The sequence below is a fragment of the Barbus barbus genome (assembly GCF_936440315.1).
Source record: "Barbus barbus genome assembly, chromosome: 5".
Classification (NCBI taxonomy): domain Eukaryota; kingdom Metazoa; phylum Chordata; class Actinopteri; order Cypriniformes; family Cyprinidae; genus Barbus; species Barbus barbus.
In genome coordinates, this window is record NC_136733.1 from 35,852,795 (window position 1) to 35,871,829 (window position 19,035).

The window sequence follows — 19,035 nt, forward strand, 5'->3', positions numbered from 1 at the left end:
TCTGAATATAGGTTATGGGTTTGATTCTCAAATAATAATAAAAAGTGCATGAATGGATAAAACATGCAGACTATAAATTGAAAGCAATATGTTGATTTAGATAAAGGCGTATAACAAATGTAGCTTATAAATGTAAATGTTTGAGTGGAAATTTTGCCATGACAGCAATAACTCCAAAAGAAATGGAGTGGAATAATACCTTGGAGGCTACAATAGTGGACTCTTTGAGCTGAAAACTGCCCATTAATGGTTTCAACATCTGTCGGTTAATGAAAAATTCAATCTATGATTTAGGTGTATGACTTTCAGGATTAAAATAGAATAAATATGCAATATGATTGATCTAATTTGACATCACATCCATTTGTTACCAACAAAATAGTGCAGCGAAATAACCTGTTTTAGTCGATAAACAAAAAAAAAAACCTTTCAATCACACTTACTAAGATCATGTTCTATTCAATTAGCCCTTTCTTTAAAAACAAACAAAAACTATACAATAGCCACATTCAGATAGCAGTAGAAAATGTTTGTCAGTCCTGTGTTTGAGTCGATAATATGGTTTCGTTCCCATAGGCCTAAAGGTTATCTACAGGAGTGAAAACTGCATTCTCCAAACTTATACCTGCAGCAGGGGCGGACCGGCCATAGGGAGCACTGGGTGAATTCCCGCTGCACTACATATTTATGTTGTTGTTGTTGCCTGCCGAATGTACTAACGTGATTATTTACGAATTCGCCATTCAATATTAATAATTAAAAAAAAAACGAATTAAAATAATAAATCATGAATCGGTTAGTCTTGACTGGCATCGCGCCTCGGCTCGCGCACGCTCCGCTCATCCGCGCGTCCGCCAGAAGAATGCGAGACTCGAGAATGAAGTGGAAGCGGCCAGGTGTATGGAGCTTATAATATGACAAAACTATTTGAATTTAATTAGTGACCGTGTCATTTAACAAAACTGAATTATGTCGCACTTAACATTGTTCTGAATTAGATTTTTAAACTTGAATAATGAATATTTGAAATTTAATAGACATGTATTTTCAAACAGCAGATTTTTTGTTCTGAATCCTTTGACTGCAAATATCCAGTTTAAAAAAAATACAGCTTCAAGTTTTTCAAAGAGCAGAAATTCAGATCTTACAGAAAGTAGGTCAGACGTCATCCACAGAGAAGAGTAGATGATCTCCGAAAAGTCGAACGAAGCATGTACTGCGACAGAGAGGGGATATGTTCGGTTCACTTAGGTTTTGTCCTGGCCACAACATATTAAGTGTGATAATATGTCATGGCCACAAAATCATTTTGTCGAGGTAATCCTGGAATCGCCACGCAGCTGCTGCTTTCTCTCGTAGTGGAAGTGTTTTGTGGGTCTCGGGGCAGACATTGCCATAGTTCAGGGCTTAAAGTTCTCTGGCACCGTGCCGGATCTCCGGCTGCAGGAAAAAAATAATAAAAATCCTACATTTAAAAAAAACTTGTTGATATCACTTTCGAGTCCATGAGTTCGCCTACCAATGGTATGAGAACAGCTTTCACTCTCAATCAAACTAACATTACTAGCCAATCAGAATTTTTTGCTCTTATAAACAAGAGATGCGCATAATACGAGTTTAATACATAAACAAACCTGTGTTGACATAGCAATTTGGGATTATCAGAGATGGATCAAATATTTTTCTCCAACCCACAGTCTTGTAAATCCGTTAACTGATCGTGTCTTTTTATTTAATATTTGTATGTTATTATTATAAGGCTAATAATAATATTATAATTATATTATTATATTAACTGGTTAGGGTTATATTTTTATATTTATTGTTATATATGCTTATTACACGGCTCTCTGGAATGCTTGATTCTGATTGGTCAGTTGAGACATTTGCAGGTTCGTTCTTTTCAAATAATAACCGCTCCAAAGTAATAACGCATAGCCGGTACTACTTGTATGTTTAAAATCCCTCCGCGCCAACAAAGATTACCGTTTAAAGATTTACTGGACTCCGACCACCGCTGACAGACAGAAATGGAGCAGTATACTCATCAAATCCTGACAACAGCTTGGCAAGCAGTAAGTGTTCGTATTAAATATAATATTTATCATAAAATTCAATCACCAACATAGTTTTATGATAAGTGTGATTTTAGGTGCAATCAACAAAAAGTCCATAGAGGAAACTTTCGCTGACTCTACCAAAAACATCAACTTCAACATCCCCGCTGGGACCACATTTACAATGTCACAGTTCACAATTAATGGAAATGTGCAATTTAATACTTGTAAATAAATAAAATACTTATATATATATTCATATGTAGATGTTATCAATTGTCTTGCTAACGTAACGTTACATTCGTTTGAATGTTAGTCACGTGGTACTATATCGTTTCGCGGAAGGATAAAAAGTTTAATTTAAAACAAATATGCAAATAAAATGTTTCAAATTCATATTCACGTCGGGTCCTGATCACACTGTCGGGGCTTATTTCGCGATAACTACAGGCTGCCTGTACATTATCCCTTACTTATTTCCCTTTCAATTCGTGTAGAGCTTTACCTAATTAACGTTCTTTATAATTATGCTAGTATTATTAATATGCTACCTTCATTTGCAAATACTGTAAGCACCTGACAATTATGCCAATGAAGTTTTGACTTTATGATTGTATTTACACCCATATGTGACAATGAGCGTGCTGTGTTTTCATTTACAAATGAAACTACGCAAATGATTCATTCCTCAACGAAACACTGTTTATAATAGTCTATTAATTAGCCGAATTAAATATATGTTAAATTCAACCTTTAAACTGCATTTCCAGTAAAAAAATTCCGTAAGTCATGTAGCATAATCAAAGCTTTATTGGCTTGTCGGCATTTACAGTAGGCTATATAACCAATAAGAATAATAATAAACAAATGTTATGGAAAAAGACGAACAGTTAATGGACTTGGGATGGATAAAAATGTTTTCTTGTAGGCCTATTTTATTTTATGTACTTTGTCATTTATTCATGATAAACTTCATTCGAATGCTGTCTACATCGCGCACAATACAGTCCGGTAGCCTAGGCCTATGGTTAAAATAATTTAATAATCTTACAATTTGTAATAATTAATATAACAATCTCTTCATTCAAAATTTAATATATTAATAAATCAATTTCTGATAATCCCAGGTTGCTATGGTCACACAGGTTTGTTTATGCATTAAACCCGTGGCCATGAGAAAAATATGTGGTTCCCTCAACATAGCATCTCCTGCACGGGTCCTGTTTGATACCCGCAGTAATCGACAGAACACCCAACCCGTTATCCGACCCGAACCACACCCGCATTAAATCTCTTACATGAGGTAGACAAAACTCATTTATTAAAACTTTTATTCAAATTGTGAATAGCAGGAAAGTAGGCGGTTTTGCTGGCGGTCAGTAGCCCCTCACTGCAGAACAAAGATCCAGGGGGCGGGGTTGGATCCACATCTAGGGGGTGGAGATTGGTAGGTTTAGGGGTGGGTTTAGGGATCAGGGGGTGGAGACGGGTAGGTTTAGGTCTATGTAAGGTGGGAGGAGTTGGATCTAGATCCAACCACGCCCCCTGGATCCTGGGCTCTGCAGTGAGGACCATCTCCTGGCGGTGCGCAAGTGGTGCTCGTGCACCCAAAATCCTGCCGCTTCCACGGCTCTTCGTGGCAGGCTCGAAAAAAAAAAATATATATATATTTTTGTCTGCTTTAACCAATTACTGGGCAGATTATTAACAACCAATAGAACATTTCACTGAGCTCATGTAGGTAGTGTTGAAAACATGATGAAGATCATTTAAAATGTAATAGAATTCCCGTTGGATGATCCATCAAAAATGTTTTACAGAGATATAAATAAAGAAAAAAAATCCATGCGTGTACAAGTTGGTTTGCCAGGTAAAAATACAAGTAGCCTACGTGTAAAATGTCATAGTTAACTGTGTCTGACATGAAAACAACGCTATAGCAGTCCCATGAAATGAGAAATAGCAAATAACACATATAATAAATTTCCATTATGTTACGTTATGCAACTATGCAGGGGTTAAAGCAAAAACAAAATCCTGAGCCTGAACTTTTTTTTGGCTGATTGGCTAGTAATGTTAGTTTGATTGAGAGTGAAAGCTGTTCTCATACCATTGGTAGGCGAACTCATGGACTCGAAAGTGATATCAACAAGTTTTTTTTAAATGTAGGATTTTTATTATTTTTTTCCTGCAGCCGGAGATCCGGCACGGTGCCAGAGAACTTTAAGCCCTGAACTATGGCAATGTCTGCCCCGAGACCCACAAAACACTTCCACTACGAGAGAAAGCAGCAGCTGCGTGGCGATTCCAGGATTACCTCGACAAAATGATTTCGTGGCCATGACATATTATCACACTCCCACGAGTTAATATGTTGTGGCCAGGACAAAACTAGCCGAAGTGAACCGAACATATCCCCTCCCTGTCGCAGTACATGCTTCGTTCGACTTTTCGGAGATCATCTACTCTTCTCTGTGGATGACGTCTGACCTACTTTCTGTAAGATCTGAATTTCTGCTCTTTGAAAAACTTGAAGCTGTATTTTTTAAAACTGGATATTTGCAGTCAAATAATTCAGAACAAAAAATATGCTGTTTAAAAATACGTCTATTAAAAAACTTTAATAAATTTCAAATATTCATTATTCAAGTTTAAAAAAAATCTAATTCAGAACTATGTTAAGTGCGACATAATTCAGTTTTGTTAAATGACACGGTCAATAATTCAAATTCAAATAGTTTTGTCATATTATAAGCTCCATACACCTGGCCGCTTCCACTTCATTCTCGAGTCTCGCATTTTTCTGACGGACGCAATAGGGTCTAGCTGCAGACATAGGGCGAGTGGAGCTCCACTCAAGAGCGGAAATACGTCACCTCCACTCGCCGAAATACGTCACCTCCACTCGCGACGCGTCCGCCATGTTGGTCCGGGCAAGGGCGAGTGGAGCTCCACTCAAGAGCGGAAATACGTCACCTCCACTCGCTATTTATTAATTGTTATATACACATGTATAAATGGTGCTTTGCATATAATGTCACCTCTTTGTACATAATGTTGATATTTTCTGTACTTTTATCTTGGCATTAATAATAATAAACTAAGCTTTTACGGTTTATGACACGACAGCGCTCTCTTTATTATTTTTTTGCCCCAGCAATTTGCACTACAGACATAAAACCATAGAAGTAGGTTTAAAATACACATTTTGAGGTCCTCTGCCTTTTGTTCATGTTTATTTTTTAACTATACATATTTCAACTACCAATGTAACATTCCATACATTTTAGAAAGTAAACACTGTGTGATATTTAGCAGTGAACATTAAATGAAACATTTGTATTTTAAGCTAAATAACAACATATACCTTCTTTTTTTTAAATATATATACATTTTTTTTTTTGTTGTTATATTAAATTTTGTCTGGTCTGTTTTTCTGTGTATGTGGTATAATCTGTAAAGCATGTTGGTCAGCCTGTTGTATATGTGCTATACAAATGAAATTAACTTGAACAAATCAAATAGTAAAATAATGACTAATTTCCACAATTTAACAATTTTAATGGAGTAAAAAAAACAAAAAAAACAACATCTTACACTATATTGAAAACATGAATTGCAAGTAACCAAAATTGTTACAGTAAAGACACACTGTGCGCGCGCATATACACACTCTTTCACTCTTTGCCTGTTCCAAGACCTCCATCGTCTGTAAAGCAATCCCAGCTACAGTAGCCAAGGTGGTCATCTGAGGAGTAAAACCCCAAAAGCACTCCCCGTTGTCCATTTCCCTGGTAGCCATCCCCACAGTCTTTGTAAAGCTGGCTGCACTGTAGGCGACTGCACCTAGAGATGGTGTACGGCTTTCTGTACATTTCATTATGTCTCTTTGAATATATTTTCCAATTCACTACACCTGTTCAGAATCAAAACACAGTTATGACAGAACATAAAGTCACAATTCAGACAATAAATGAACATCTTTAACTGTCAAAAGTTTCATGTTGGAAATGGAAGAGAGTAAGATTGCAGAGCAGCCATCTGATATGGCATGTCATCCTGAACATAAGAACAGTTGTAAGGTAATTCAAAACAATTAACATTAAACATTTTTATGTTAACACTAAGACTTCACTTACAATGGTGAAATCAAATGCTGCCTCCATAGTTATGTACCAGACATAATATAAAAGCATAAAGGCTGATATTTTGCCATGTCTGTGTATGAGCAAAAATTCACAAAGATTAATAAAAATGAGGTGCTCAGTAATAGCGTTAATGGGCATAATGGACATGGTGTGGACACAATGGATGTTGTGTGGACATCAATAAACATCCTGAAAATGAGCTTGGCAACTCACCATAACCATGAATACTCCACAGTCAATCCCAAAATGTTGTAGGGGTAGTCCCTGTTTGAAGAAAGAACACCCATTTTGAAGAATTTACAATGATGGTCAACCTTATACATGTTGTTCTTGTACATTTTCATTGTACTGTAAATGAATATTACCTCAACATCCAAGCCTGACTGTTCTTCCCATGGCCCAGGAATGAGCTGTTGTGTAACAGCCCTGATAAAAATCAAGACAGCGTTACGAGGAATATTTATGAGCGGAGCGTGCGCGAGGCGAAGCGAAGCGCGATGCCAGTTCATGATTTATTATTTTAATTCGTTTTTTTTTTTTTTATTATTATTATTGAATGGCGAATTCGTAAATAATCACTTAAGTGCATTCGGCAAGCAACAACAACAGAAATATGTAGTGCAGCGGGAATTCTCCCAGTGCTCCCTATGGCCAGTCCGCCCCTGCTGCAGGTATAAGTTTGGAGAATGCAGTTTTCACTCCTGTAGATAACCTTTAGGCCTATGGGAACGAAACCATATTATCGACTCAAACACAGGACTGACAAACATTTTCTACTGCTATCTGAATGTGGCTATTGTATAGTTTTTGTTTGTTTTTAAAGAAAGGGCTAATTGAATAGAACATGATCTTAGTAAGTGTGATTGAAAGGTTTTTTTGTTTATCAACTAAAACAGGTTATTTCGCTGCACTATTTTGTTGGTAACAAATGGATGTGATGTCAAATTAGATCAATCATATTGCATATTTATTCTATTTTAATCCTGAAAGTCATACACCTAAATCATAGATTGAATTTTTCATTAACCGACAGATGTTGAAACCATTAATGGGCAGTTTCCAGCTCAAAGAGTCCACTATTGTAGCCTCCAAGGTATTATTCCACTCCATTTCTTTTGGAGTTATTGCTGTCATGGCAAAATTTCCACTCAAACATTTACATTTATAAGCTACATTTGTTTGTAGTATTGTCTTCACCACATCTAGATGTCTAAATGCATTGAGTTGCTGCCATGTGATTGGCTGATTAGCAATTTGTGTTACCAAGCAATTGAACAGGTGTACCTAATAAAGTGGCCAGTGAGTGTAAGTTTAATTAACTTATAGTACTTTTTTTTCTTGCATGAGTGGAGGAAACCTTTATGAACAAGTTTTGTTTACATTATTGACAGCTGTTATGTGTATTAGAATGTTAGAAAATTTCAATATTGAAGTGTCATTTTTTTTCATTAATTAATTCATTTATTTGAGAATAAAATTGCTCTGAAGATCACTCCAAAACAAATGTCTAGTAAGCACAGATTTATTTCAAAATGAATATTACATGTAGTCTATTGAACAATCATATTATGACTTCAGTAGAGGCTCCCATCAGGTTTGAGGGTTTCACTCTTCTTTGGCCTGAGACAAGAAAAAAAAAAGAAAGAAAAAGACATACATAAGTCATAAATTGTAACAAATTGAACAATAAATTGTTCAAGCATAAGCTGAATGGTGTACGTTTCTTCTCAGTAAATGCAAGAAAGCATGTACTTTACTAAAGATTCTGCTATTATGCAACTGACCTTTCCAGCATCACGGCTCTTGGCTCTGAGCTTGTTGACTTGAGACTCAGCAATGTCAGCACGCTCCTCAGCCTCCTCCAGCTCATGCTGCACCTTCCTCAACTTGGACAGATGAGTGTTGCCATGCTCCTCCTAAAGAGTAAAATTTTTAGTGTGTTTGTTTAACTAAGCTATGAAACAGTGATACTGTTCCAGTACATAAATGACTAATTAATTAATAATGAAAGTGTCAAGATTTCTTTAACATACCGCCTCCTCAGCCTGCCTCTTGTAGGTTTTGACCTTCAACTGCAGCTTATCAACCAGATCCTGAAGTCTGTTGACGTTCTTCTTATCCTCCTCAGTCTACAAACAATAAAAAAAATCATAGATTTGTTTGGATAAACCTATGGATATGGTAGGGTATGATCATACCTGATAAGACAGCTCCTTAACTCTCCTCTCATATTTGCGGACACCCTTAATAGCATCAGCTCCACGTCTCTGCTCTGCTTCAACTTCAGCCTCAAGCTCACGAACCTTTGATAGCACAAAACAAATAAGTGAACTAAGTTTCCAAGATGGTGCTTTAATTTTAGGAATATGTATAAGTAACATCTTCAAGAGATTTTATGCTAAAATTATAGTTTATTTGAAAAAAATAAAATCCTTTAAAAAATATTTACCCTGCTCTCCAACTTCTGGAGTTGTTTCTTTCCTCCCTTCATGGCCAGATTCTCAGCCTCATCCAGACGGTGCTGCAGGTCCTTCACAGTGACCTCCAGATTCTTCTTCATCCTCTCAAGGTGAGCACTGGTGTCCTGCTCCTTCTTGAGTTCTTCTGCCATCATTGCAGCCTTTTGCATTAATATAGATATATATTAGATCCACATTTTTAAGTACACAAGTGTTTTGTGAAACATTTGGCAGCTACGGTTTCTCACATCAGTGATGGCTTTCTTGGCCTTCTCCTCTGCGTTTCTGGCTTCCTGTACAGTATCGTCAACTTCACTCTGGATCTGAACAAGGTCAGATTCAAGCTTCTTCTTGGTGTTCAGGAGACTTGTGTTCTGCAATATGGAAAGCATCAGTATAAACACTTTAAACAATGCTTTCAATTTCATTAACTTCACTGTAAAAAATAATATGCCCTAACCTGAGAGTGTAGCAGCCCAACACGCTCACTGGCGTCCACCAGCTCTTGTTCAGCCACTTTGCGGCCTCTCTCTGTCTGCTCCAGAGCAGCTCTCAGCTCCTCAATCTCAGCTTGCATCAGAGTGTTTCTGCGCTCCACCATGGCCACCTGCTCCTTCATGTCTTCATGTCCTCTCAGAGCATCATCAAGGTGCAGCTGGGCATCCTGAATATAACAAAAGCATTACAGTAAGCTTTTGATGTCCTTTCTGTTGGCCTTTCACTTGACCTAGCTTTGATTATACAAACATATTTATGCACCCCAAATCCAAAAAGAAGTCATATACCTTGAGTTGTCCCTGAACGTTCCTGAGCTGTTTCTGGGCCTCAGAAGCCTGGCGATTGGCATGGCTCAGCTGAATCTCCATCTCATTAAGGTCTCCCTCCATCTTCTTCTTGATTCTGAGGGCATCATTCCTGCTCCTGACCTCAGAGTCCAGAGTGCTCTGCATGGATTCAATGACTCTCTGGCTGTTCCGCTTGATCTGCTCCATTTCCTCATCCTTCTCTGCAAGCTTCCTGTCAATCTCACCCTTGACCTGGTTTAGCTCAAGCTGGACACGGAGAATCTTGGACTCTTCATGCTCCAGGGTACCCTATGAAAAAAAAAAAACATTTACATTTCAGATTGAACATATGCATTGACAACACAATATAATGCTTCTAGCAAGAATTACATATTATTCTCAGTATACTCACTTCAGCTTCCTCCAGGGCGGTCTGAATCTCAGACTTCTCAGTCTCCACTGCCTTCTTGGCCTTTTCCAGCTCATGAATGCTCTTACCAGTCTCACCTAACTGCTCTGTCAGATCTGAAATCTCCTCTGTAGAAAGGAAAAATATAATCTGTATCATTATTGGCATTCATTAATCATATGTTTACTTTTTAATGTTTCAATCTTACGCTGTAGATTCTTGTTTTCTCTCTTGAGTGTCTCCAGGTGATCCAGAGTCTCCTCATAGGAGTTCTTCATCTTGAACAGCTCAGTGCTGAGTGAACGAGCCTCTTTCTGGGCACCTTCCAGCTCTGCCTGACCTTCCTCATATTTCTGCTTCCATTCTGCCAGGACCTTTGGTGAAGATATTTCAAGGTCAAGTTTATTTAGAACATCTTTAAAAAAGCCCATTTTAGCAATGATTTAGGGAGAGAATATCATATGATTAATTTGTTTTACCTTGTCAAAGTTCCTTTGCTTCTTGTCAAGGTTGGCAGCCAAAGCATTGGCTCTCTCCACATCAATCATGAGGTCCTCCACCTCACCCTGGAGTCTCTGTTTGGTCTTCTCCAGAGAGGCACATTTGGAATTTACAGCCTCAATTTGTTCCTCTGCCTCCTGAAGGCGCTGAGCCAGCTTCTTCCTACAATGAATTTGTAAACATCAGTTTTAAGATGAAAGCCTTTTTCCCATATGAACAAATAATAATCAGCTTTTGTGATGTTCATACTTGGACTCTTCAAGTTCCTCTGTGCGCTGAATGGCATCAGTTTCATATTTGGTTCTCCACTGAGCAACTTCACTGTTGGCCTTTGACATTCCCCGCTGCAGCTCAGCCTTTGCCTCCTGCTCTTCCTCAAACTGCTCACGGAGCAGGTCGCAGTCATGACGGGCTGATTGCACAGCATGAGCCAGTGCATTCTTAGCCTAGGAGACAAAGTCACATAATATTAGATTTATTGCTTAGTTACATGGTCAAAATTGTGTGTTTGTTTTGACTATGCTATATTACCTTAACTTCCTCTTCAATCTGCCTCTTAAACTCTTCAATTTGTTGAGTGAAAGCTTGTTTGCCTCTGGTGAGCTGAGAAACCAAAGCCTCCTTCTCCTCCAGCTGACGGCCAAACTCACCTGTGTAAATTTAAACTTACTGTGTCAGATTGTGTTAATGGCTCCAACAGTTAATATCAAAACAAACTATATAAAACAAAATTTAAATGTATGTTTTCTCTAATAAGACTTTGTCAGATATTCAGTGCTGAATAATGTTACACCATACTCAATTACTACTGAAGTACTATTAATTTCTTTGTGATTATTTTTGGTTACCATTTTCAGTTTGAAGTCTTGCTCTTTGAGCACTGAGGTCATTAATCTGGCGAAGGTTCTCGTCATTCTTAGACTTTATTTCACTAAGTTGGTCCTCAAGTGTGCGGGACATTTTCTCAAGATTGGCCTAAAAATACAAAAATCATTAGATGTTTGAAAAACTTCAAGACATGTTCTATAATCTTTAGGCATAAAATTCCCAACCTTTGCTTTGGCAACAGTCTCCATGTTGCTGGAGAGATCATCAATCTCCATTTTGTATTCACTCTTCTCTTTCTCAAGCTTCTGCTTGACACGCTGGAGGTTGTCGATTTGCTCTCCCAACTCGGCCACAGTGTCTGCCTGCTTCTTACGGAGGGCAGCAGCCGTAGATTCATGCTGGAGAGTGGACTCTTCAAGATCACGACGCAGCTTCTGGAATTCAGCTTCACGCTTCTTATTCATCTCAATCTGAGCAGCAGTGGCTCCTCCAGCCTCCTCTAGCCTCTCACTGATCTCCTCAAGTTCCCTGGAGAGATCAGCTCTCTGCTTCTCAACCTTGGCACGAGCAGCACGCTCAGCCTCAATCTCTTCCTCCAGTTCCTCAATGCGAGCCTACAGTGGAAAGTAGTTAATCAGAATTTTAAGTGATCTGGATTTGATCAAAATCTCTCAGTCTCTCAATTTGATACCTGAAGCTCCTTGATCTTCTTCTGGAGTTGAGCTCCCAGAGATTGTTCATCTTCAATCTTGCTGAGCAGCTGGCTTGTTTCAAAGTCTTTCCTGTGGGAGTTCAATAATGAGTTTTTTAAACAATAACAAATTTTTAAAAAAGTTTTCTTTAAAAGATTATTTTTTAATTACTTTTTAATTTTCTCATCAGATTGCTGTTTGTCATTTTCTAGGTCCATGATGGACTCTTGGGCTAATTTCAGGTCTCCTTCAAGCTTTCTCTTGGCTCTCTCCAGGTCCATGCGGAGCTTCTTCTCTTGTTCAAGGGAACCCTCAAGCTATTGGACAGTGATAAAGAAAATATTTTCAGGGTAAAAAAAAAAATAATTTAATTAATTAATGGCATGTTTAGTTAGTAACTCACATCATCAACTTGCTGTTCAAGTTTTGTCTTGGATTTGGTCAGGGTGTTGACTTTGTCCTCCTCTGCCTGAAGATCATCCAAGGTCTGCTGATGTGCCTCTTGGAGGGCTTTCTTCTCCTTTGTAAGCTTGGCAATGCTCTCATCCTGAGTTGCCATTTCTTCAGTCAGGTTCTTGACCTGTTTTTTGTTCCAAATAATCTCATTTTATATTCCGTATCACCATATGAAACAAAGATTAATCTAATCTTAAACCATCTTAATCTCCAACCTTATTCTCAGTGGCATGTTTCTCCTTTTCTACTTTAGCCAATGTGAGCTCCAGGTCATCAATGTCTTTCTTCAGCTCAGAGCACTCATCCTCCAGTTTCCTCTTCTTGGCTGTCAGTTCAGCATTGATCTCTTCCTCATCCTCCAGTCTTTCAGTTGTCTCTTTGAGTTTAGCTTCCAGCTGGATTTTGCTCTTGATCAGACCCTCACACCTCTCCTCAGCATCTGAGAGATTCTCAGATTCCTGTTTGGAAAATACATCACTATCACTGGAAACCATACTGTTAATTTTAATAGAGCCAAAATTCAGTTAATTCAATTAGGTAAACTCACAGATGCTACTTGCAGCTGCAGATCATTTTTCTCTTGCATCAGTGACACCATCTTCTCTTCAAGCTCCTTCTTTTTTGCTTCAGCCTTGGCAAGATTTTCTTTGCATTTTGTATAGTCCTCTTTCATGTTTGCCAACTCCTTCTCAGTCTCAGCACTCTTCAGCAGAGGCTTAATCTTGTAGTAAACCTTCATCCATGGCCAGTGTTTGACATTCATGAATGAGCGAACGTTGTATTGGATGGTGTAAATGGACTCCCTAAGAATAATTCATTATTAAATACCATAATTATCATTATTTACCATTCACAGAGGTATCATTGATATTATCTTTATTCATGACATTACTCACCTCCTCTCCATCATCTTCACAAACTCCCTCCTCATCAAGTAACCACGGGAAAGAGCCTGAGTCATTGTAACCAGAGCGGCCAGTTTCTCATCACGCATCTCCTCAAGAGTACCCAGAAGACCAGCTTTGAAGAACACCTGAATTTGCAACAAATCAAGAGATATTAATTTAAACAGAATGAGCATAAACAATCGATTGTGATTATTGAATGTTTTAAATGCTGTAAAGCAAAATATGAACCTTTGTGTGTCCAAATCTGTACTGGTCGTGATCAACGTCGATGGATCCCAGGAGTTTCTCAGAAGCCTTCTTGTTGTCAATAAACTGTCCCTCTGGGATTACACTGGCATTCAGGACCTTGTATCTGTTGAAGATCAATCAAAATGCTTCATATCCTTTAATTAAAAGCCTCACACAGAAAATGGTGTTTTCATGGGGTCCCATTTACCTCTGCTTGAAGTCACCATAGAGGATTCTGCTGGGGAAGCCCTTTCTGCAGATTCTGATGCCCTCCAGCACACCGTTACACCTCAGCTGGTGGATAACCAGGTGGTTCTCCATGAGACCTATAAAGAACAGTTTAGATTATGAGCTTGGTAAATTGACATCATAATTATTATTTTATATATATATATATATATATATATATATTACCTATAAAATATTGTTAATGTCAAAATATCTGTAAGCCCTTTATAATTTTACCTGGGGTCTTGGACTCATTGGGAATCAGACAACGCACAAAGTGAGGGTGAGTGCTCCTCAAGTTGGTCATGAGCTTGCCCAAGTTCTCCTGTTTAATCATGAATTGTTACAGCTTTCTTAGTCACATTCTCTGTTGTTTATATATAAATTTTTATCTGACTTAGAGTCAAGCAAGCTGAGACACAGTCACACAGTGCAACATTATTCACATTTGGTCTCAAACAAAGACATACTCTAAATTGAGAAGATACAGTCTGCATGGAACCACCCTTCTTCTTGCCTCCCTTCTTGCCACCACCGCTCTCTAAGCAAATGAAAAGACAATGGAAGACGCATATTGTAATAACCAAAAGAAAGTGCAACATTAAATCAATGTTTGGTTAATTAAATTAAGACAATTCAATTAACACTTAAATTTGTTTCATTACCCTCAACAACAGGTGGGTAGATAGTAGCCAGCAGTTTGACAGAAGATTTCTGGTAAAGCTGCAAAACAGACTCATTCAGTGGATCCTTGTTCTTGTCCAACCAGCCAGAAATGTTGTAGTCCACAGTTCCAGCGTAGTGCACCAGGGAGAAGTGGGCCTCAGCTTTGCCTTTGGCAGGCTTTGGTTTCTGGAAAGCATTGCACTTGCCAAGATGCTGATCATACAGCTTGTTCTTGAAGGAAGTGTCTGTAGCTTTAGGGAACATGCACTCCTCTTCAAGGATAGAGAAGATACCCATGGGCTGTTTATAAAAGAATATTTATTATTAAAAATGAATACTTTTGAAAACGGAAAATGTAGATTAAGTTCATAAACCAGTAAAAACCTTCTCAATGAGCTCAATGCAAGCAGCCAAGTCCATGCCGAAGTCAATGAACTCCCAAACAATGCCCTCCTTCTTGTACTCCTCTTGTTCCAGCACAAACATGGTGTGGTTGAAAAACTGTTGAAGTTTCTCGTTAGTGAAGTTGATGCACAGCTGCTCCATGCTGTTGAACTGGAGAAAGATACAAGATCATTTACTGACGACTGAATGTAACTCAATTTGCCATAAAGAGAGGTAAACATAAAAGATTCCTACATCAAAGATCTCAAAGCCAGCAATATCCAGCACACCAATGAAGAAATTTCTTTGTTGTTTTGTGTCCAACATCTGGTTGATACGAATGACCATCCACAAGAACATCCTCTCATAGATAGATTTGGACAAGGCGCTAACAGAGTTGTACACCTGTAAGTAGAATAGAGGGGATATTTTATTAAACACTTTTTGATTTTGCAATAATTAGTCAGATTCAATCATGATTTTCAGGCTGAACACAAGGACATGCTGGAAATATGTTACTACACACCTGTGGCACTGTCTGACCTTTGGTCACAAACTCATTTCCGACCTTGACTCTGGGATAGCACAAAGCCTTCAGCATATCAGCAGAGTTCAAACCCAGAAGGTAGGCGATTTTGTCAGCCTCTGCAATTTGAAAGGGTACAAAACATCCATACATTTCTTGCCTTGAAAACATTTTTTTCCCTTCATGAAAATAGAAAGAATCAGTGCTTTTGATTCTCTCAATCAAAACACTGCATGTGATCACACACATTAGTACTATTTAGTCTCACCCTCTGTGCCATCAGGCTCAGCCTGCTCCTCACGCTGCTTCTGCTTGAACTTCATGTTACCATGATGGAGTACAGCTCCAGTGAATTTATAGATGCCCATCTTCTCCTCAGCAGTGAAGCCCAGAATGTCAATAGCAGTCTGGAAATTACAGAGAAGAATGAATTCTATGATCAGCCATATTTATATAGAATACATTAATAAACAAACAGCATTGACTCACATCAGTAGCAACCAGCTCCTCTTTATCATCTATGCTTGCCACTGTGATCTGACCCATACTGCACATAGGGAAGTCATATGGGTTGGTGGTGATGAGCGTCATCTCTGTAAAATACACAGAGCATTTATGAAAGAGTATTATCTGGTATTGTCTGAGCATTTACAATATTATCTGGCATCAAAACATTGAATGAAATATGTCCATCTACCAATCAGCTCAGGCTTATGGTTGGTCATCATCTGGTAAAAGATGTGGTAGCCTCTCTCATCTGGAAGCTGGAATGTGACTCTAGACTTCTCCAGCAGATCTGTTGAGAGAATGTACTTCATTGAAGACTGACAGACAAAGACAAACGTAGGATGCATAAATTAAATTTAATCATGTCCACCTACATGTCTCAATGTCAGCACTGGCCAGTTTTCCTGATGTGCCAAAGTGAATTCTGATGAATTTACCCTGTTTTAAACAAAATAAGATGACACATGAATAATAGCAACGCTAATAATTTTACAGAAATATTTGTATAGAAAAATCCAACATAATTAACGAACTGTACTGCAAATAAAAAGTGGTGAACTTACAAAACGAGAGGAGTTGTCATTTCTCACAGTCTTGGCATTACCATAAGCCTCAAGCAGAGGATTGGCAGCAATGATCTGATCCTCAAGAGAACCCTGCATTGGTTGAAGGGTGTTTTATTATTATGATTATAATTATGATTATGATTATGATTATTATCATCTAAGCATTCATATATTTTTACATAGTCTCATACCTGCATTTTGCCGGCAGTCTGCTCTTTCTTCTTGTCACCATGAACTGCAACTGTGGCAAAGTACTGGATGACACGTTTGGTGTTCACAGTCTTTCCAGCACCGGATTCTCCACTGGTTTATTAAAGATGAGAAGACAAACACTGATAAAAAATATGCACCTTACAGAAGACAGAAGTATTCAGTATATGTATATATATATATATATATATATATATATATATATATATATATATATATATATAAACTTGCATCTGTTGCCATAGTTAATGAAATTAAAATACTTACGTAATAAGGACAGACTGGTTTTCTCTATCTGTTGATTGCAATTTGCAACATTTCTGGTAAATCTTTCTTTCATATACAGCAACATTTAATTAAATCTATAGAATTAACTTCTGTAAGGTCTTACCAGTCTGCATGAACTGATAGGCGTTGTCAGAGACAGAGAAGATGTGGGGTGGGGCCTCCATTCGCTTTTTGCCTCTGTAGGCAGCCACCACTTCTGCATCATACACTGGGAGCCACTTGTAGGGGTTCACAGTAGCGCAGAACAGCCCAGAGTAGGTCTGAAATGAGCAGAGAAGTAGTCAGATTGCAACAATACTGAGAAAAATGAACTTAAATGCTGTTTTACTTTGCTTCAGAACTTACGTAGATCATCCATGCAGCATAACGCTCTTTGAGGTTATACAGCACAGAGGGTTCATTGAGATGGGTCATCATGGCCATGTCCTCAATCTTATCAAACTTGGGAGGATTCATTGGGTGGACGTCATCCTCCTTAGCAACTCTTTCCTATAAATTTGGTCCATTAAATATAGCAGAAAATAAATTAAATATGTAATAAATGTATGTATAGGGTATCTAGTTGAAATGTTGAAAATTCACCTCCTTAGTGTCATTCACAATAACAGTGACTTTGCCACCGTCTTTGCTCTTGATTGTTCCCTTGACGTACAGCTCTTTAGGATCAACCACATAGCAGGCAGACTTGGCATCAAATGGTTTGCTCTGAGCCTCGATTCTCTCCTTCTCAGGCTTACGTAGGTAAATGGCGGCCTTGCCATAAAGGGCCATCTCTGCGTCCGTACTCATGGTGGCGGTTTACTAAAATTTAGAGGAAAAAAAAAATACTACTAGTGATCAGGTACACAATCCACGTAAAGAATTCACTGAGGGTCTCGTGTAGGTCAGGTCTTTATGGATTCATGGAGTATTAAAAAGTGAAGAAGCCTATTAAAATAAAAAGTGAACACTTTAATTGATGGTGTGCCTGATTAGATCTGCTGCAGAAGATTAGATCTGCAGCACAAGATGCAATTTGCTGATAAACTTTAATACATTTAATACAGAACTGTTGGTCTCTCTTTTATTTATATATACCACTGTGTACATGCACTGTGTGTAAAATGTGTCCCTAATCACACTTAAATTCTTCTTGGACATGTGTAAAACCTTTTAATCTCATTAATCAAAAATAGCAGCACATCTACAATAAGCAGTCTACATGGATTTGACAAAAGACCGGCTTATATTCAACCAAATTTGTAATGCAGTAACTACCACCTACCTTCCTTGAGACCAGATGAAATCTTCACAGCCCTGCCAAGAAATTCAGTTAAACATAAACTATATTTAGTCATAAATGTAAATGTAAAATCAATGTTTATTTTACTTTAAAATAATATCTTATTAAAGACTTTATCTTCTGTCATATCAACTGGTTTAGCTCACTCACATAATTAACAAAACCAAATGCAAAGTATTTCAGCTTCTTACCACAAGTTGGAACTCCTCTAGTCTCCTCTGAGACTGGTCATGCTCTCGTCCACACTTATATTGAGGTCAGTTTGCACACTAAGCAGAAGCTATATATGGACAAGCTTTGGAGTTTTATTTTATGGCAAGAAGCTACATCTATTCTCAGTCATCGACATATATGACGGCCTTTTACAGTTATAGCTATCACATACATTTGACAACACATTACTTCAAAAAGATGTTCACATTTGGATTAAATTACATGATAGATTTAAATGTCATAGTTATCTTTCATAGGAAGTATCATATAATAGTTTAACATTTATATATTTTTATATATCTGTTTACATATATACATTTACACTCTTTCATTTTAAATGGACATAAAAGAAAAAATAATTTCCTTTCTGCATAGGCATTGGACTGTGAATGATTTTAATGATCTTCACTGGGAAATTATTTAATTATCTATTAGGGATACTATTTTGTTGCAGTTTATATTGGAGTAATATCAAAACATATAATGACACATTTGAGATCTCATTTTTTGTAACTCAAGAATACCTAACATAACAGATGTACAAGCCTGTATAAATAACGATTGACCAATGGTTTCCCAATCTCTCTCATAGAAAATAAATAAATAAAAAATACCATGATAGTTCACTGCCTGTATAAGTACTGAAGTGTCTATAATGCAAACTGATCCTTTATATGATTGGGATGGGTAAACT

General features: G+C 37.8%; 2 protein-coding genes across 2 annotated transcripts in view; one reads left to right on the top strand and one right to left on the bottom strand.

The window, feature by feature from the left end:
• Positions 1-19,035, top strand: part of LOC306869969 (CCN family member 1-like) — a 1,026,947-nt gene that overhangs the window by 573,966 nt on the left and 433,946 nt on the right. The gene's annotated exons all lie outside the window — the stretch shown is intronic.
• LOC306869517 (myosin heavy chain, fast skeletal muscle-like) lies at positions 7,811-17,635 on the bottom strand (the record flags this gene model as incomplete). Its single annotated transcript, XM_079416277.1, has 39 exons — positions 7,811-7,825; positions 7,990-8,121; positions 8,239-8,334; positions 8,404-8,508; positions 8,655-8,825; positions 8,913-9,038; positions 9,125-9,328; positions 9,450-9,758; positions 9,862-9,986; positions 10,067-10,232; positions 10,338-10,521; positions 10,609-10,805; positions 10,891-11,009; positions 11,208-11,334; positions 11,412-11,801; positions 11,879-11,969; positions 12,051-12,196; positions 12,283-12,459; positions 12,551-12,793; positions 12,883-13,138; positions 13,232-13,368; positions 13,472-13,595; positions 13,680-13,797; positions 13,937-14,024; positions 14,170-14,240; positions 14,365-14,665; positions 14,750-14,920; positions 15,005-15,154; positions 15,276-15,394; positions 15,544-15,682; positions 15,765-15,868; positions 15,973-16,071; positions 16,157-16,220; positions 16,346-16,438; positions 16,540-16,651; positions 16,826-16,853; positions 16,950-17,106; positions 17,192-17,335; positions 17,429-17,635. The coding sequence occupies 39 exons, from the start codon at positions 17,633-17,635 to the stop codon at positions 7,811-7,813; spliced, it is 5,805 nt and encodes a 1,934-aa protein (XP_079272403.1).